Here is a 21,416-nt window from a genome sequence, read left to right on the forward strand (position 1 = left end):
ATCATCAGTTCTACATTTAGTTACAGATAATTAGTATGCAATTCAACTGTTACAGGCTAAAGTTTTGTTTTTAGCTTTCCTTATCCTTTCCTAAATAAACCAATTGTTTTACAGGTTCTTGTGGCAAGTACAATAATTATTCAGAATATTGGAGGTAAGAAATTTCACATTCAAATAATAATAGGGGCTATTTTGGGGTGTTTACAAATACTCTATTTATGTAAAATAATATGATAAAAGAGGAAATTGAAGCCCAAGTGCTCCAGCAGGTACACTTTGTCACATGGCATACTCTTTACTCTGCAATTCCTATGCATAACCTGATGACTGTAAGCAGAAAAGGTTAACCTTTTGAATTTATTTGTCTTGGTGTTTCCATTTACAGAATGATAGAATTTAGTGTCTGCTAGCTTCATGAACACTTTACTCCATTTTTTGTATTGAGTATTTCTTATCCTACAGAATGTGGTTTATTTTTCATAATCAATTTTGTGATCTGCTGTGTAGCCAAGTTGTACAGGTTTTTTTCAACCCTTAGTACATTTCCTAATAAAATAACACCCTCTTTAAAAAAAAAAAAAAAAAAATTACATAATTATAAACATGTAAATCCCAATTACCAGCTAGCATATGAATAAGACAGGAGTATACACAGACATATTAAGAGTAAAGTCCAAAAGAAGGTAAGTTTGAAAGATAGAGTTAGAAGAGACTGACTGACAGCTGTTGAATGTTCAAGTTTAAATTGGATTCGTTCCCCTGGATGAAAGCAGGAAATGTGCTGAAAACAGCATAAAAAAGATCAGGAAAGAGGTTGTAGACAGTCTTTTATGATGAGTAAGAAAAACAACATTACAATGTTTGTCTATGAAGAACAAGCAGTGACTAGTGGAGTACCTGGACCTATTGCAAAATGAAACTATAAGTAGACCAAGTGACTGCTCTTATAATTGGCCTGCCTTTACTAAAAGCGTTACCAATGGAAATGACTTAATTTGAATGGCTATAAAACGTCTGGAATTAATTTGAGACAGGAGCAGGCACATTAATTCCAATGCATAAAGATTATTTATTCATTCAGGTTTTAGTGGATGTTACATAGCTATGAACGGATTTTTAAATTTTCTTTCCCATTTGACAGGCCCACTAAATAAATGCTATAAGACAAAGAATGGGATAACAAGTGAAGGTACAGGTGATTCTTGGATCTAGTACAAGGCTATGCAGTCAAAGGAAATTTGGGTCTTATTTCATCCCCATAACAGTTCATAACCTTTTCTGTATGTCACTTTTAATAAAACTCAGTTGGATTATGTTAGAGGCTCAAGCCTTTGCATGCTGTATGTTTATTAAACCACTTACTCCATTTTCTGCAATGGACTTCTCTGCCAGAGACCGGGACCTGTCCTACCAAGAATTTAATTTCTGTTTAACAAGTTAATTCAAGGAACAGCTTTTGCAACTGGAAAATATTCTTTCAAGTACAGTAGACCCCTGACTGACGCGCAGCTTGTGTTCCTGGGCAACAATGTGTAAATCAAATTTCGCAGAAGTTGGGACAGGGATAGGGGAGGCCCTTCCGCCTTTGGGTCCCCCTGGGGCGGGGCTATGATTGGTGCAGGGGCTCGGCAGTCACAGTGAAGATGGTGATGGCTCTGTGCCTGTTTGTGGCTCTCACCCTGTTGCCTGGCTCCCAGCTCCCCTCTGCTTGTGAGAGCCATGAAACTGCACCAGTCAGTTTCCTGGCTCCTGTGAGTGGCAAGAGCTCAGAATCATGTGGCAGCTGGGCTCTTGCGCTCCCAGCAGCTGCGCCTGGCTCCCAGCTCCCCTCCACTTTGTGGGGGCCAGGAAACTGACTGGCTCTGCTGCATTTGGCTCCCAATGGCACCTGGCTCTCGACTCCCGTGAGCGGTGGGGAGCCCGGAGCCAGGCACAGTATTGCTGCTTAGTTTTCTGACTTCCGCAAGTGGAGGGGAGTCAGAAAACTGACTGGTACTGCAGCACCTGGCTCCCCACTCCCCTGAGTGGTGGAAGCCTTGAGCCAGGCACAGCAGTGCTGATTAGTTTCCCCACTCCTGCAAGTGGAGGGGAGCCAGGAGGCAGATGCAGCTCCTGAGAGCCAGGAGTGCAAGTGCCCAGCTGCCGCCTGGTTCCCAGCTTTCCACGACTCGCAGGAGCCAGGAAACTGACCAGCACAGTAGCACTGTTTGATTTCAACTCACGTTATTCCAAGAATCACGCAAGTTGAAATCGTGTAAGTTGGGGGTCTACTTTATATAAGAGTGCATGTTACTTTCCAAGTCCTCTGTCTTTTGGTTCTCGGAATTGCAGTACAAAGAACTTTTGTGTAGGAGAGTGGTACAAGTACTTCCTGCCCTTGTACATATCACTTCTTTGCAAAGACCCATTTCACAAATAGGCATTTTACTAACCAAAGCATCCCTGTCTGCATAAAAAGGCACTCTGCCTGGTGTAAGTGGAAATGGGGATAGGGAGTGCAGCCTCCATGGCACTTCCTCCATCTCTTGGTATCCTGTTGATATCATGCACAAAAGAAATGTTATTCTCGGGATGACAAGTGTAGGGATTTATCTGTTTTCCAAGCCCCCATGCGCAGGGTATAGATGTGTACATATTAATGTGGCTGGAAGCTTTGCTTTCACTCTCGGTGAATCCACCCTTCCTAGTAACTTCTGTTTCTGCTGGCTCAAACAGACCCAGCCAATGGTAGCATGGTTCTTGTAGCTGTGTGGTAGCTGCAAGGGGAAAGGTGGGAGTTAGTGAAGCCACTAAGCATCAGGAGCCCAAGCTGCAGTTGGCCCAGTGTTCCCTGTAAGGTGTGTTCTTGTGTGGATGCTCAGGAGAAATTCAAATGCCACCCAACTGATTAGCAGAGTGCCCACAGCTAGATATTGTTTCTGTTGATGGTGCACATTCACCCATGCCTTGGTGCACATAACATTGTTCTGCACATGCATGGAAAAAATCTGCACGTGGATGGAAAAGACTAGAGGAAACGTTGGTTTGCTCTCCTAATATGTAATGGTTTCCCAGGACTAGGAGGCCTCTCCCCATCAAAATTCCAGCTTGTTGACCCTTCATGAGACAAGGAAGGTTCAGGAAGCTTTTTGGTCCCCTTCCATACGTTCTTCAGTGAGAGGGGTCGTAAGACCGAGTTTAGTTCATCCTTGTAGCACTTCATTAAGCAAATTCCCCCCCTTAAACTTCGAAGTACCGTCTCGCATCTACCCACAACTCACCTGTCAGTACTTCGAATTGCCGGGGAAACTTCAAAGTCCCTTTACTCCTCACCATTTTGCTAGGAGCATGGTGGGGCCATGAGGAGCAAATTTTGAGGAGTAACAGGACTTGGAAGTTGCCCCGGCACTTCGAAGTACTGGTGGGTGAGCCGCAGCTAGACGTGAGCCGGTACTTTGAAATTTAAAACTTCTAAGTTGCCATGGGGAGTAATTTGCTTAATGAAGTGCTGCGTATGCAGCGCAGCACTTGATTAGTAAACTCCCAACACCCAAATTACCATCCTTTCTTCAAAGGAGGGTGGTAGTGTAGACATAGCTCTAAAGTTTTTAAGTATGATTATTCAATTCTTAAACAGATTGGACCTCCCTGGTCCGGCACCATCTGGACCTTACCGGTCCAGAACAATGGAATTTTGCTGTACCCTGCCTCTGATCCACCAGTCCGCTGCCCCTCCCCACAACTGGCTCCACTTCTGCCCCTCATGCCCCTCCTTCTTCTGGTCCCCCTAACTTCAGCCCTGTGGACACTGGGCCCACCATGCTCCTGGCATATAGCAGGGTTGCCAGCTCCTCCCGCCTCCCCTCCCCCCCCGCCACTGGGCTCCTCATCTGGCAGAGCTCCCAGCCCCTGGCCCACCAGAGCCACTAGGCTTCCATCCCTGGGGTTCTCTGGTCCAGAAACATCTGTGGTCCTGCTAGACTACAGATATTGCCGGACCAGAGTGATCAGGTTTTGGGAGGTGCAACCTGTACTGTTGTTGTGAAGAATAAATCAACATTTAAACTACTTTTCCTTTTTCCCCATTTTAGAAGCCGTTGTGGTGTTTGCTGTTTACCCAAGCAGAGCCTGTTAAATAGTCAGTTTAAATACCAAAATCTAGCGGAGGACCTGTGCAGAGTAGCAATTAAAATTTATCAGCTGTTTTTAGTTTTGTGAGTTTTAAAAAATTGTGAAAACATCAGTGTTAATTTTTGTACTCTGTTCATTTTGAAATAGCCACATTTAAATTTCACTTAAAAACATGATGTAACAAAAATTTATATTTTACAGCAAATTTTTACTTGAGTAATACAAACGTCAAAAATGAAGTGAACAACACTGGAAATATGATAAACTCCTGACTGGCACATGAATTACGTTTCAATGGAACCAGGCATAATTCAAATTTCATATATGTTGAGGCGAGGGCAGGACCACCAGTTCCACCCACAGGGAACCACTGGGGCCAGGGAATCCCCAGCATTAAGGGGGACTGGAGCTGGCAGAGTGCAGCGGTCTGCTAGCTGCAGCCACAGGAAGATGCTGGAGCTGGGGAAATATCTGGCAGCAAAGTGACCGTGAGCTAGCCGGGCAGGGCAGCGCTCCACCCTGGCTCTCCCAGCTGGGGGAAGCCAGGGAGCTGCTGCACCACCATACTGGTCTGCCTCCCCTCCACCAGCTTCCCAGAGTTGGGGGAGGTGGGAGAAGGGTGCAGTCATGCCTGTCTGGTCCCCAGCTCCTCCAGCTGGAGGAAGCTGGGCGCACAGGCTCTAGCCCCCAGGCAACTGCTGGGGCTGGGGAAATCACTGGCAGCAAAGGGAGTGAGAGCCATCTGAGCACAGCCCTTTGCTGCCAGGGATTCCTCCAGCCAGCAGTTCCCTGGGGCTGGAGCCACAGAGTGCCGTGTCAGGTCAGCTCCCAGCCCTGAGGCTGCTGGGATCCTTCTGGGCTGGAGCTGTTGGTGTACCTTCTGCCAGCTCCCAGCAACAAATTTGACTCACATTAACGTAAGAAACTCACAAGTCAAATTTGTGTTAGTTGGGGGCTACTTTGCTTATAAAGCTGTCTTTATAGGAACATGAATATATTGCTGTATTATAGCTGTTTATTAATGAGTTAACATTGGTTCTATTAGTCAGTATTTTGTTACTTGCAATAGTCCAGTCCTGCAGGCCTTCATGCATACTGCAGCATTGTTACTTATTCAAATAGTCCCACTGACTTCTGTGGGACTGTTCACTTAAAGTGCAATTTAGCATGAATAGGAGTTGCAGAATTAGACCCTAAACAGGAAGTTTCACGGTACCAGATCGTCATGGTGTACCATTCACGTTCTGTCCTGTCTTTTCCTATCTCCTCCTGAAATGCATTCCTGGAATGATGCTCCAGTGTCCATCTTAGGCCGGCCATTCTGAAAGGTGAGGGTAGCCTGTTCGTCCACGTGCATCCCAAACCCAACTGAAGGGCACTCCATGTGGTTCTAGGACTTCTTCAGGTGTAGAGGAGAAGGGGAAAAATCACGATGTCCTAAGGAAGATAGTTACAACAGCACCAGGCTATATTCACTTTTTTATGTAGCAGGGTGGAGTGATTTAAATCTCAGATCTTTTTTTAAATTGGAATCGGCAAGCTTACAATCTTGATTTTTATCTTGTCCTGCATTTTTACTTATTTTCAGAAAGAATGGTTCATTCTTACTGGTTAGTGTATTTTTACAGGATGTCACTGGCCTTTTAAGAGGAGCTGGATCAGTACCTGGGCTGCCTCAGCTCACCTCATCTGGGTTTAAAATAAGTCATCTGAGCCCTAGAGAGGGGAGAGAGCCGGTGAGTGAGGGTTGCCCTAGAGCACAGACGTGAGTCAGTTGGAAGAGGGGCTGATGAGAGCTGCCAGAGCCAGGAGGCTGGCTGAGGGGTTTGTTCGCTGACTTCCTCAAGCCAGAGAGCCATCAGCAGGTGCCTCCTGTTTCCATGCTGATAAGTTTGCAGATGACACCAAACTGTTCAGGAAAGTCCAAAACCAAAGCAGACTGAAGAACTTCAAAAAGATCTCGGCAAACTGAGTGATTGGGCAGCAAAATGGCAAATGAAATTTAAGGTGGGTAAGTGTAAGGTAATGCACAGTGGGAAAAATAACCCTAATTATACATATAATATGATGGGGGCAAATTTAGCTACAACAGATCAGGAAAGGCATCTTGGAGTTATAATGGATAGTTCTCTGAAAACATCCACGCAGTGTGAAGCGGTAGTCAGTAAAGCAGATAGGATGTTAGGAATAATTAAAAAAGGGATAGAAAATAAGGTGAAGAATATCTTACTTCCCCTACATAAAACTATGGTGCACCCACATCTTGAGTACTGCGTGCAGATGTGGTCTCCTCACCTCAAAAAAGATATATTGGCATTAGAAAAGGTTCAGAAAAGGGCAACTAAAATGATTAAGGGTTTGGAACGGGTCCCGTATGAGGAGAGGCTAGAGAGACTGGGACTTTTCAGTCTAGAAAAGAGGAGGCTGAGGGGCGATATGATAGAGGTATATAAAATCATGAATGGTATGGAGAAAGTGAATACAGAAGAGTTATTTACTTGTTCCCATAATATAAGAACTAGAGGACACCAAATGAAATTAATGGGTAGCAGGTTCAAAACTAATAAAAGAAAGTTTTTCTTCACACAGCGCACAGTCAACCTGTGGAACTCCTTACCAGAGGACGCTGTGAAGGCCAGGACAATAACAGAGTTTAAAAAAGAGCTTGATAAATATATGGAGGTTAGGTCCATAGATGGCTATTAGCAAGGGGTAAGGTATGGTGACTAGCCTTTTGTTGAAGGCGGGAGATGGATGGCAGGAGACAAATCGCTTGATCATTGTCTTCGGTTCACCCCCTCTGGGGCACCAGGCATTGGCTGCTGTCGGCAGACGGGCTACTGGGCTGGATGGACTTTTGGTCTGACCCAGTATGGCCGTTCTTATGCTGGAGATGACTGATGTTTCTGCAGTAAAAGGTTGACCCTAAGCGAACAGTGAGAGGACAAGTTGCACTCCTGCTGGAAGGGCTGGGACAGCTGTCCCAACAGAGGGCCAGGAGAGGACTGACAAAGAAGACAGACAGACAGGCAGGGCCAAATTCGGTATATGTGGCATCAGTGGACGGAGATGTGTTGGGAACTGAATGACAGTTTGCAGTAGGGTAAATGGACCACGTGTCTGGGATCTTATTAGGAAAAGTTTTTTGAAGTATATTACAATGATAAACTATGTTGTTGGGTTAGAGGATAAAACTGTATGAAGTCCTCAGAATTGTCTCTTGGGTAACTGGGGGAAGCATACCACAGATCTGACCCTGGTCATGAAGGGACACTTAGGAGGCAACTAATATACTGTGGTACTTTTTTTGTTAAGCAGGGTGATTTACCATATTAGACATTCTTAAGCAATTTCATAACATACTGTTATTCCAATTTTTAATTTTTGGTTTTTTGATATGTTGAGATGCATTTTTGATGTTTTACTCACGATGTCTGCCAAGCTGCATTTGGATGGAAATTGAAATTCAGTTAAAATCTACAGAATCGTTTAAAAATTATTAGTTAAATAAAATTATATTAAATGTGGCATGTTCTACATATGTGATTTATTAACAATCAAGGCATGTTCTACATATGTGATTTATTAAACAACAGCAGTATTATCTGTAGTTAATGGAGCCAACTGGTGGTTTCTGGTCATCATGACCTTCAAGATTTTAGAATGGTTAGATCACCTATCACACCTTATCTTTACTGTTAGATTGGAAGAGGGAAATAAGCTTTCCTGCTTTTTTCAGCTACCAACTGGTTTCTCAGCTTCGAAGGGACTAGTTGTTGAACTTAATTAATGGGATGTGGGATGAAATGAAATAAAGAAAATATCTCTCTGCAGCTGCAGAAGAGACTATTGTTATCAAAAGCAGATTTACCCCTTCAACATACTCTGGTTTCAAGTGCTTAATCAGTGATTTTTTGCAGAGTCATTGGCATGACTTTTAAATTTCAGTAGCAAAGAGGTACCATTTGCGTGTTCTCTTATTTATTTTAAATAATTTTAGTATAGTAAAGATATAATTTTAAATGGGTGTAATTTTAAAAAAAAATTATTTTAGGTTAGAATCAGGTTTGATATTTTAAAATATAATTTTTAATATATAAAAAAAAATCAATTTTTATCCTGTTACATAATCCTCACCAGAAATATCTGTATCTTGATGCAGACCCTGCTATTGAGTCTCCAGTGGAGTTATGTGGCTGTGTAGCAGTGGGCGGGGTGCAATGGGCGAAAAGCCAGGGTTTTGCATCCTGTGGTTCTCTAGATCCTGAAAGTTCTGCCAGGTTTGTGGGTGGCAATAACATGGATGGGGGCAAGACACCATGAGAAGGAATTCTGCTCCAAAGAAAAACTTGCAGAGTTCCCATTTTAAAAAATACCTTCTGATTAAAATCTTCTCCTGCAATAAAATGTGTGTATGTCAGTAGGGATATGACAGCACGTATAATGAATGAAGGTGGAGGGTGAATTATTTTTACCAAGATTTGTGGAAAATGGAGACACACATAATAAAGTATCGCACAAGAGAATTTCATAATCTGTTGCCAACACTAACAAATTCAGCATTGAGGTCTAAAGCAGGAATTATGCGGATGCCCTTTTACAGCACATTTCTTCATGCTAAAGACTGGCACTAGCAGAAGAGCATTGCTGTAGAAAGACATGACTGATCACATGGGACTTGGAAGTTTTGATACATAGAAGTAAAGTGGAAATTCTGAGAACATGAATTCAGTACTACTGTATTCCGTAGCAGCTGTTATTAAATACTGCAGGTGAATATAGATGCTCTCCACGGGAATTTTTTAGAAACAAAAATAGCCTGATGTGCACAGTAGAATGCTTTTGTCAAAGTTCAGTTTGGGTTACCACTTCTGTTTGTTGTATCCAAGCAAACAGTATTTGCAGTGCCAGGGAATTGTTTCCCAAATCAAACATACAATATGTGAAAGCAAAATTTAATTTTACAAGGATGTAGCAAATTCTAATGTTCAAAGAAGATTAGCTAGTTCATAATGGTTTCCAATTGTGCTCTCTAAAGGTGCAAAATTATTTCTTTGTGGAAAAAATGAGAAACTGTTTTCAGACATGTTCTAAATTAAGAGCAAATGCCATTACTGGTGGTGGTTTTGCATCCTGCAAGCCTAGCTCTGTCTTGCATATTATACATTTTAATCAGATGTGCTACACAGAGCTCAAACTTTTAGTTCTCTTTTGGGGTGCTTTTTGCTGTCTGTTGATAGGATCTACAAAATGAATCTGACAAGGTAGGCCTTGCCCACGAAAGCTTATGCTCCAAAAATCTGTTAGTCTGTAAAGTGCCACAAGACTTCTCGTTGTTTTTGTAGATCCAGACTAACATGGCTACCCCAATGTAAAACGTGTGACACCACGAAAACGCTCAACTAAACTGTAGCAAATCTCAATAAATTACGTTGAATATATTACTGAATATTAAAATTCTGCTTTCTTATTTTTTTTCTGGGGGCTTTTGCAATTAAAATAGTATTTGGCAGACTTAAGTATAAAAAGATCTGAATCTAGGAGCGTCTGCATAAGAGATTTAGTTGTGATGGTGGTTTTGGGTGTTTGTTTTTGTTTTGTTTGAAGGGGTGGGATGTGAGTAGGATGTCGTCTAGCAGTGTACTCTCAACGCCATCTGCTGGCCACTCAGAGCACAGCCCTAACATGAAGTTTTGTTTGTGCTATTAATAGCAGATTTAGGCAGTTATGCTGAAAAGAGGGCCTTTGTAAAGCTTTTATTTGGTTTTGCAGTTATTACAATTAAGAAAGTGGGGAAACTGAAGGGAACCCAAATTAGGGAAGAAGGAATTTATAACTTGTGTGAGGTTAATTGAAACACGTAGAGTTCCAGTGATCAGTTTGTTCATGGTTGCACTTTACGCAAGTTGTATTAAAGCTCAAGTGGTATATTTTACACTGAAGAATTGAAATACTCAAACTTCATTTGTTTTCTATAATAAACATATTTTTCTTCTATTCAAGTCAGTTTGTTAGTCACAATTACAAAGGCTGTGTCTAGACTGCAGGGACCTGTTGCCGTGCTTCAATTTGTGTATCTTTCTCTGGACAGAACTGTTGGCAAGGCTTTTCTTGCATTTGGCCCATCCACATGGGACCAAATGTTAGAAAAACTCCTCTGTTGAGACATCCCTTCTTCCTCCTGGAATGAGATGTACAGGGATGTTGACAGAACACTCCCAACTGGCAGATGTCTTCTAAGAGATCTGCAGTCTGGATGCATGCTCTGTTGACACAACTTCTGTGAACAGAAGACTGCAGTCTAGATGTAGCCAGAATGTGTTGTAAATAGTGTGTTTTGTTTAAAATATGCTAATTCTGAGGAGTTTAAATATGGTAAATTTGGTGAGAAAATCAAAGAATGCATCTTAGTCTCTCCCATTAGAGTACCTATTCTATCAGCCTATTTGGAATAAATTAACACCTTCCATGCCTCCCAAAGGGCAGATATAGTGCATCTCTTTGCTAAAGACTAGATTGGTTAATCCTTCAAGAAGTTACTGGACTTCTCGAAATGCAGAAAATCTAATCCTGTTTTTAAACAAGCTGGAATGCACCCTACATGTGTTTGACCTGAAAGCCCATTTAGCTTTATTTTGAACTGAAGATTTCAGCATAGAACTTCTTTAAATAAGGGCAGGTTTTGTCAATTGCTATACGAAATTAACAATTGATGGCTGGTAAGATTAATTATGCTGTATTTTCATAAAGCAGTAAATGTAGAGAAGGAATTTTTGACATAGTAAAAAGTATTAAGGCTTTTAAGAAAAAAATTCTTAAATCTATCTGCTGTTGAATACATAGAAGTTTGTATGCATAAGAAATTTTTCCAACTAATTTGGTCCAATTGTAGTTAAACCACTATAATTACACCTGCATAACTCTCACATGTGAATACTACTACTACTACTTAAACATTTATACTCAGACTGGAGCATAGGTCATCTACAAGTCTCTACTTTGCTCTGTCTTGGGACAAAACCTCTAGCTGACTCCAGGAATACCCCATCTTTGTCCTTCAATCTCAGTACGTCTTCATGTTATCCGAGGTCTTCCTCTGTTGCATTTTCCTTGCAGGCTCCATTTGAGAACTTGACGGACCATGCTGGATGATGGTTATCTCAGAGTGTGGCCTAGCCATCCCCACTTTCTTCACTTGATTTGAACGTCAAGTGGTTCTTGTCCTGCTCAGTTCTAAAGCTCCTCATTTGTGAGCATACTCTTAAGCCAGGTCTATACTAGGAGGTAAAATAGATTTTAGATAACAATTCTCATAGCCAGATTTGTGTATCTAAAATGGATTTTTGCCACTGTACACATAGTGGGAGGTTGACCGGAAAAACTCTACCATCTACTTCCCTTACTCTTTGCGACTGCCAGGAGTACTGGGATCAATGTCAGAGTCATGACAGTTTGATTTACTGCATCCCTGCTAAGCATGCTAAATCAAATCCTGGAAAATCAACCACCAGAGGGTCAATCTTCCCCTAAGTGTACCCTCACCCAGAATCAGAATGGCTGACTCCAAAGTGACAAAAACTAAATTGGAAAAAATGGTTTCATACCAGAATAGGAGAGTCCACACAGGAAATTCATGTAGCAGGAGTCAGACCAAGGGGTTCTGAGTGTGGGAGGAGCCATAGAGCTGGAGCAGAGGGTTTAAATACAAGGGTTTTGGGTGGGTGGGGAGGGGCTGGGGCTTAAGATGCAGGAGAGGATACAGGCTCTGTGCTGAGTGTGTGGGCTTTGGGGAGGGGTTGAGCATAGGCTTTGGGGTACAGCAGGGTGGACAGGGCTGTGGGGGCTCCTGATGTGGCAAGGGCTTTGGACTCAGGCTTACCTGGGTGGTTCCCTGCTGGGGGCAAGGAGGATCTCCTCTCTGCTGGCCGAGGCAGCTGGATCTGACAGGGAGGGGCACCCCCCCACTCTGCCATGCATACTAGCTTCAGGGTTGGGGGAGAGAGATGTCCCCACTGCAGCCCTGACCCCCTGTGCAGGCCTTAATGGGAAGCTATGCAAATTAGGGGGAAATTAGGTCCTGACTGACAGTTTGAGAACTTCTGCCTTAGTAGAGTGGTTCTCATACTTCTTTTCTATTGGTGACTCCTTTCACACAGCAAGGACCTGAATGTGACATCCCCCTCCCCTTATCAATTAAACACAGTTATTTTAAGTACTATTATAAATGTTGGTGGCAAGAGAAGTTTGGGGTGGAGGCTTACAGGTTGTGACCCACATATAATCATCCCATGACCCTTCGTTTTAGAACCCCACTGCAAGAAAACAAAATGAACTGGGAGAATGAGAGGCAAAGTAGCTGATGGATTTTTGGTGGCATTCACACTGCATGTATTCTGCTTCTCTTCTCAGTTTCATTATAGTGTTTTGTTTTTTTTTATTTTGTCCCATTCCAAATCCTCGTGAAACAGAACTGGCCTACTAAAAATTCAACATTTCGCTCTCTAGTTTCACTTACATTCTTAACTCCTAACATCATGTTATGTAAGTAAACTGCTTTGCTGTCTTACTGTCCCCCACCTCCCACTTCACAGTTTGCTTCTCTTTTGACCAAGAGATATGCCTCGACAGAGGGTTTTTACGGTCTATTTGGTTTTCTTGCTTTGCTCCTGTCTTGCTTATTAAGTTTGTAAAGTGCTTCGGGATTTTTTGCATGAGGCATTATAAAAATGCAAGGTAATAGTAATAATATAGTGAACTGAACTAGTTGCTTGAGAACAACAAGGTAAAGGGAGTAAGATTCACCTTTTTTGAACCATGGGCTTTCTTAAAATGTAAGTCTACACAGCAAAGTTATTTCAAAATAACAGCTTTTATTTCAAAATAACTATCCTAGGTTGTGCCACACTTGGCCAAAACTTTACAATGGCCATGCTAATGGCCAAATTGAAGAATAACAATGAGGCACTGAAATAAATATTCAGCACCTCATTAGCATGCTGCCGGCCACAGCACTTCAAAAGTGTCACTTTCGAACATGCACGGCTTAGCTACATGGGGATCCCATTTCAAAGTTTTGGCCAAGTGTGGCCACAGCCCTAGTGTCTACACAACGCAGCCTCTATTTTGAAATTTCGAAATAGGAAACCTCACTGCGTGAGGAATAGCACCTATTTCGAAGTAGCCATTTTGAAATATGGGCTGTTTAGACAGGGATTAGAACCTTTTGTTTTAAAATAAGCCATAGTGCATCCAGTGGCCTATTTTGAAATAGTCTGTATGGCTACAGTTACACTGTGATTTCTATTTTGGGATACAAATGTATCCCAAAATAGAAACCCCATGACTAACTACCACGCTGTAAATAGCAGGGCTATTTTGAGCAAGGTATTTTGTTCCCGCTACCCCTTGTTGTGAGAAGCATAGCGGGAAATTAAAAAGAGGCACTTATTGCAAACTTCAGTGCTGTGTGGACGGCAGAGTTTAAAATAAGGTACCTTGAAATAACTTTTGCAATTTGCACAATGCAAACTGTGTAAGGGTGGTTTGTTTTTTTTTTTTTTTTGAGCTAGGGCAATGATGTAGTGCTAGCCTGTGTGCGTAGATTCTGCATTTTGAACTAGCTAAGTGCTATTTCAAAATGCATTTTGTGTGCAGCAGTGTTATTTTGAAATAAGGCTACTGTGTAGACATAACCAAAGGGTCTATTGTCAACCAGAGCATAAGGAAGGAACAATATGTCAACTGTCCAACAGTTCACATAGCATATGAGTACATGTTCTCAAGTCACTAGTTTAGACTTTGGCAGCAATCCTTTTTTTTAAAAAAAGGATGATGATGAGAAACTGAAGATAACGTTATGGGAACCAAAAAGCAAATTCGTTGAGGTGGCTTAAGGTTGGCCTAACTGAGAGGATGGTAGTGCATTTTTTGGACTTTTCTCAATTTCTCACTCTTACCCATATAATGTTTGGGGTTGTTTTTTTAAAACCTAGCTGCATATGGTGAGTGCCAAACTTATAAATTCACAATTCAGAAATGCTGACTAATGCATTTATTACATGTGTTTCTAGTGAGTCTTAATGTGTTGTGATGCCCGCAGCTACATCATGAAGAGCTTTGGGTGCAAAGTAGCCTAACATTATAAATCATATCCTGCAAATTGGCCAGCCAACATTTGCATTTTGCAATGTGCTAAAAAGTTCTGTATTTGGTAAGTGTTTGTCACTTTTTGTTCTTAGGACAGTGGTGAATCTGTTGGCTAATAAGGTGGTGAAATTTTTTTTTCTCTGATGGAAAATTGCTTTACAAAATTTCCCTAAGTTGAGTTGTTCTAAAGTTCACCTCTGGTTAGTTCGTCTTGATTTGATGATTCCTAGCAATAATCAAGCACATGAAGTGAAATTAAAGCAACATTAGGGTTGCTAAAATTGCTTTCCTAAACATTAGGAAATGCCCAAATTAAGGTTGCCTCTGCAAGAGTAGTTCATTGTCTTCGTGCATCCACTTTATTTTACAGTCTCTAGTTATGTCATTCATTTGTTCTACAGGACCTTTGTGTCATTCAGTGCACAAGATGGACAGTGAATGAAGCAGAGGGTAAGCAAGAAGAGAACAGACATTGTTTTATATTTAAGGCACTTCACTGGGACATAGAGTTGAATTCTCTCCTTGGCCTGGCCTCACGTTTTCTGTGTGTAAGAGACTGAACTCAGTTTGCACAGAGAACCTTACTTTTCTGGCACTTGTAAATTTTTCAAGTGCTTGACTTTGCAACCTTAATGTTTTTTTAATGAACTGTTGTTTAGACCCCCTTAAGTGTATCTCTTAATATACTGTTTTAATACTTAACCAAATGATACAAGATGCTAAATCCTTACCTGTATCTGCCATTTGTGAAATCACATACAAATCTTTTGTTGCCAAAGATATCTTGTTTTGATTCCTTCCCTCTCTACTTATTTTAGTAAAAACAATGAAAAGTCCTCTGGCACCTTACAGACTAACAGATTTATTGGAGCAAAAGTTTTCATGGGCAAAGACCTGCTTCGTGAGATACTTGTCTTTGTCATGTGTGTGATGGTCTTTCCCCGGAAAAGCTTATGCTCTGAGATATGTTAGTCTGTAAGGTGCCACAGGATTTCTTGTTTTTGCGGATACAGGCTAATACAGCTACCCGTATGCTAATTTTAGTAGTTGACATTGGACAAAACTAGTGTGCATTAAAGTTACTTTGTCTTCTTGCTGGAAAATAATTGGTATCAGACTTTTATTGTAATGCTGTGTCCCTTCTCAGTGGAAAGCTTTCCCAGTTTTTTTTCAACAACATTATATTTTTAAATAACTTTCGTATTTCCCCCCCAACCAGGATCTGTGATTAGTTTTTTTATTTTTCCATAGTGTTTAATATATTAAAGCAGCGTGTATTAAAGCAAACTGATTTAAATCAAGTTTTCCTTCTTGCTGACTTCAGTCAATAGCTTTAATTATATTTTGCATTTATACTTTTTATTTTCCCAGGAAGGTTGAGTTTGACTAGTTGGTAACCTTATGTTGATTTGCAACTACATAGAGCCTTTAAATGAAATTTGTATGTGTTTTTTTGGTTTTTGGGATACAATCTACTTATTTAGGTAGCTTAATTTATATTTTCAAATTCTTACCATATATGTTATAAGTGATGCATTTCTGATTTACTAGATTTATTTTTTAGTTATAATTTATGGTAAGCACTATGTGAATGCAATTTAATTCACAAAATCAGCATTTTCTTTATTAGGGAAGACTCCCTTAAAAGTGGTGGGCACATACATTTTCTTTATCAAACATTTTTCAAAATATGTTTTTGCATTTAAAACTGACTTACTGAAGTATTTTGTAATTAGTGAATCAAATTAATTATTTCTGGTCACTCTACCCTTCATGATTTTAGAACTCAGCCTCTTATGCCTAACTTTTATTCAGAGGTTGGGAGAGGAAAAGAACCTGTCTTGCTATTTCTTGCTATAGTCATTGAACCTAACTAGTTGAATAAACTGAAATGAAGAAACTACTGCTGTCAAAAGCTGGTTTAAGCTGCACTTCAATAAACTTTGTTCCAGGTTCCTACCCAGTGATTTCTAGCAGTTCAGTGGTTTGACTTCCTCTACAGCTTTGCAGAATATATGTCCTGCTTAATGCTATTTTTGTTATTAATTCAAATTATTTTAAAATATTATAATAAATTTGGGCCTTAACCTTGGTTTTTAATTTCAAATTTAAAGTGTGTACATTTTGAAAAATTAAATGGATTTAATTTAAATAAAATATCTGATATATGTGCAGTTGTTCCTGTGAAATATGTAACTTTTTGTTTATTTAAAAAAAAAAAAGGGCTAGAGTTATCCTTTTAAACGATGAACAGAGCATGGTATCCAGTGCAATACTGTTTTACTCATGAGTTGCCAAAAGAGACTATATCTTATGTAAGCTTCAGGGTATAAATATACTTAGTATATTCAGTATTGATTTTTTTTCATATCCTAGAGAAGAGAAAGAAGGAAAATAGAACATTAATTGGGGCATAAAACTGAAGTAGCATATTAGATTCTGTATCCATACAGACAACAAGAACTGTAAATACAAATGCTTAACGTGTGTTTCTGTTTGCATAATTAATTCCCTTTTTCGGAAGGGAATTCAATGAAATTGGGCTCCAATTTGAAAAACAAACAGGAAGCACTCAACAAAGGGTAAGCAATCAAGTGTTTAGCCAGAAGCTAATAGAAATGCATGGGAAGAATGACATCCATATTATCATGAAATCTAAACTTGACATTAATCTGAAGCTTTCTACATGTGAAGTGGCAATAGACATTACAATTTTTAAAAAATCTTCTGAAGGAGTAAAATGACTGAAACTTGAGATATGTGTGTAGAAAGAATTGTATAATACACATAAGAGAGAGCCTGCTGGACCGGTACTGGTGAATTGCAGTATAAAGGAACTTACCATTTCTTTACTTCAGGATTTTTTAAAATCTGCTTTTTTGGGAGATAATGTATGCATGTATATGTGGGTCAGAATACAAAAAATCAAATTTTCCCCTTTCCTGTCTTAGTACTAATATTTTAAAAGTTACATTCAGTTGTATGTATTATTATATAGCACATCATCTAATTTCCTTAAGAAAAGACTCCATTTAGTGCAACCAAATAAAATTTCTCGCTGGGCTTTATCAGCAGCTGTGAGTCAACTGGGAAAACAGTTCTAGAGCTTTTTAATACAAAGAAGTGAATATTTCCTTATTTAGTGACCTAGCAACTGTTTTTAATTTAACCTTGCTGTAGGTACATGTCACTTTGTATTAATACATTTCACTTTCTTTATAGAGACCACATTCCTTCTCTTCAGAATTTTCCATTAACTATTTCAGCGCTGCAGCTTCTGTGATTATTGACTTTTAAAAATTGAAACAGGCTTTTTTATTGTCTAATCTTAAAGTCAGCTTTCATAAATGTGATGTGTGATTTCACTTTAAGTTGATTTAAAAATAATTGCATATATTGCAATAAAATTTTAATCTTATTAAATAAAGTTTTTCAGATTTTAAAAATATTTAACACATTTTCAGCAAATTCCTAAAATCATTTAGTTTTAAGGTTTATCTTTTAAGCTACTGTAAAAGCTAACAAATAGCTGAGTTATTTTCTGTTTATCTTGGAATGATACATAAACCTTTACTGACTGTACAGACACAGTAACATGAGAATTGGCCTCTTCTAGGGGAAGAGGGTGGTAGATGAGGTAATAATAATACTGAAGCAAGTTGTAAGAGTTCTTGTTTACCCCAAGACCTTTTACAGAGAGCAATAATTAAGTGTACGGCTGCATCTACACTACAGTGATATTTTTAAAAGATGGTCTTCCAGAAGATCTTTTGAAAGAACACGTCCACACACAGAAAAGTGGATCAAAAGATCCATCTGCTTTTTCGATAGAGAATGTCCACACAGTCCCTGCTCTTTCAAATGAACTGTCCAGGGATCGAAAAGTCTATAAAGACACAATGACATGAGGACTGCACTTTCATATATTAAAAAAAAAAAAGCCCGCGGAGCATCTACACACACTCTTTTGAAAGAAGCTTTCAAAAGGAGGCAATTTTCCTGATCCAGGAGCAGAAGAGGGCTTCTGGAAGAGCCTAATTATTTCTATTTCTGATCAAAAGAACACATTTTGCGCATGGACACTCCACATGTTCTTTTGAAAAATGGCCTTATTTTCCAAAAGACCTTGTTAATATAGATGGGGCCTTTGTTTGTGTATATCAGTGTGCTCATCTAAACGGAATCATATCTTCTTAACTGTGTATCGTAGTTCCTGTGCTGCAGACAAAGGAGATTCTTCTTTGGCTCTAAAGCATCCTGTGGTTTTTAAGCAAGAAGAACAGAATTCTATCTGTGTTAAGCACATGGCATTGCTAGTGGCCATGCTACACAGGTTAGGGGCAACCTTTTGAAGTTGTAGATAAATACATGTTTTCATCTTTTTTTTTTTTTTTTTTTAACCAGAAAAAAAAAATTGTGTATAGTAACACTATATAAATCCTGTATTTTGCCTAGGTTGTTGGAATGTACATTGACTGATGGGGTGTGAGGAGGAAGAACATTGTTTAAAATATTTTTTAAATATAAATAATTTGCATGATTTGTTGTTATAATTTAGTACCCCACAGTATTTTTTTATTTGTAAAAAGTGAGAAGAGACAATTGTCCAGCTAGGTAACTGGTTGCAGATTAAGTTTAATGAAGAAAACTTAGGAAGAATTTTTTTTTTTCTCCTCACGTGTATGGGCTTCGCTCCATTTTGTTTCATCCCATCTTTCTTTAGTATCCTGTAAAATAGTCCTTATTCATGACTCTTTGCTGCTTTAGCTAATATGAGTGTAATGCATGTGGATGCGTAGATATGGCTAGAGAAAGTGCAGTACATGTAAAAAAGCATTAATTTTGTCTGTGGTGCCACTGAGTCTAATAACTAGCTGGGATGACTTACTCCAAGTATTCTGGTTAAGCCATGCTAATTGTAATTTCTTGAGATGCAAGTATTCCAATACTAAATCTATTCCACTTCTATTCACAGCTATGTCATCTTATCTTTTAATTGTTAAGTCTGAACTGCCTGGTGCAATTGCAGGATTCATGAGTGGACATGACAGTGGGTAAGAGAAAAATGCTTTAAACATTACATAATAGAAGAAAGCAAATTTTGTAGAAGTGATTCAGTTCTGTTGCGAAGTATGGATACCAACATTTCCCTTTGGTTTCACATGCTTAAAAAAATAGTGATTTACAGGAGTTCCTGGAACACAGAACTCTGTTAGCATATTTAAGCATTCTTCATCAACACCACAAATAGAGCTTGATTCTCTCTCTCATAAATTTCACATTGTTTTAACTCCACTGATTTTAATGAAATTTAGCCCTGACTAGGGTATCAGGCCTGTAATTTCTGAGCTTGATTTTCAGCTTTTAATGTCAAAACTCCATCAAAAATTCTTTTTCTGCATTCAAGAGCAAGTCTCTTGTAAGAAATGAAGTTTGAAAGGAGAAGGCAGAAAAAAACCAAAAACTTCTAAACTGCTGTCATGTTCTGATTTTGCACATTGTTAAACCGCAACACAAAATCAAGCAGGCATTCAGATTTAAACATTTTGTTGCATCTTGCTTCAGTAATTGGACTTGTCTTGAAAAATAGGCCAAGTTTTTCAACATAGTTTACATTTCCCCAACTTGGCTTCCTTAAAGAAATTATGCTTTGCAAATAGAGCTATATAGTTTCAATGTAGTTTAGATCTCAATCAGATCTGTAACAAGAAAACTAGCTGCCTAGATAAGAGAAACATTCCATCTTCAGCTCTGCAATATCTTGCTTGGATTGTTAGTGTTGACACCATTTGTGATCATATGTTTTGGGCTGTGTTATGGCTGTTTTGCAAACTTGGGGTTGTGAGGCTTAATTTATAACATTTTTCTCTGGGCTGAAGCTCAGTATACAGCTCTAAGAGCAACTGTGTCAGTGGTGCAGACGTGATACATAAATGTTGTGGTGCTTACTTTAAAAATGTTACTCTTGCTTACTTTTAAAAAGTATCAAACTGAAAAAATTAACGGCTATAATTAAACTGTCACTTAAGAAAAAAGCAGTCTGTGTGTGTGTCCCTGCCCCACCCCCCCAAAAAAGAGGTCTTTAATTTATTAAAGCTCTGTATAAAATGATTGTATTTTGTGTTTTGCTTTTAATTTGGTAAATAGTGCCATATGCTTGAAAAAAATGTGATTGTTGTCTTTAACATTGTAACTAATGTCATCTTCCACCTTCAACCTGATGTTTTAAGCGCTCTCTCAGTACTATGATACTAAGCATATTGAATTGATTAAGTGTTGTGAAGAAATTCTTTATTTTTGCAGAACTGCATAGCCTGACTTTTGCTGTTAATTTTCCTTTACTTTTAAATAATGGTCATGTTCTTTCAGAACTGACTCTTTCTAGCAAAAAATTGTAATGAGGATTGTAGCAGCTCTTAATTACCATTTCATAATTATTGGCATTTATATGAGAGTAGACTCCAGAGGCCCCAGTCAGGAACGAGGTCCCTTTCTGTTAGGCGCTTTACACACATAGACCCTGTCTGAAGACCATAGAGGCTAGAAGAGTTGTGTTTCTTAATGTGCCAAAATTTCTGCCTGATGCAAATTCTATCTTTCTTTACTGGTTGTCAGATAAATAATTCATGTGCTCAAAATGAGAGCACTTCCAGAGGATCTCTCACTTGAAACACACTGAGGTATCCTATGGTCCTATCCATTTATATCTGAAGTCAGTGAGAGGTTTTTTGGTTGTTGTTTTTTGTCCCCCCCCACCTCCAGTGACTTCTGTAGATACAATCCAACTCCTGTAATCTGTTTAATATTTAAAATATATTTTGAAATTTCTGATTATAGCAATCATCAGTACATGCACTGAACTGAGTTTGTCCTTGTTTTTCTGCATGTCTGAAGCCTGTTGACTTTAACTCTTGAATATTTTAACTCCTTTATTTAAAGCCCCAAACAGCAGCCTTGAATTGTCATGATTTAATATTTTAATATATTTAATATTTTTATATTGTTTGGTCCATTTGTTGCAGCCTTAATGTATACCTCTTTGATAGCTAAGTAGTTGTAAAATTATAGGAAATAATTAAGCACCCATAATACATAACTGAATATTAAACCTAAAGGTAGCCTTAAATATGCAAGGGGCATAAATATTGGCTGGTTGATTT

The 21,416-nt window shown here is 39.3% G+C and overlaps 1 protein-coding gene across 5 annotated transcripts in view; it reads left to right on the forward strand.

Moving 5' to 3' along the window:
- SLC38A6 (solute carrier family 38 member 6) overlaps positions 1-21,416 on the forward strand; it is a 66,674-nt gene that overhangs the window by 18,373 nt on the left and 26,885 nt on the right. For 4 of the 5 annotated variants that reach the window (XR_012645880.1, XM_074996311.1, XM_074996314.1 and 1 more), the window contains exons 5-7: positions 115-154; positions 1,142-1,189; positions 19,232-19,310. Coding sequence is in view for 4 of the 5 variants with exons in the window: in XM_074996311.1 (XP_074852412.1) it covers positions 115-154; positions 1,142-1,189; positions 19,232-19,310 (167 nt within the window). In the remaining variant the exon portion in view is untranslated. The remainder of the gene's footprint in view (positions 1-114; positions 155-1,141; positions 1,190-19,231; positions 19,311-21,416) is intronic. The other variant, XM_074996312.1, reaches the window with a different exon arrangement.

This window comes from Carettochelys insculpta, chromosome 6 (assembly GCF_033958435.1).
Source record: "Carettochelys insculpta isolate YL-2023 chromosome 6, ASM3395843v1, whole genome shotgun sequence".
Taxonomy (NCBI): Eukaryota; Metazoa; Chordata; order Testudines; family Carettochelyidae; genus Carettochelys; species Carettochelys insculpta.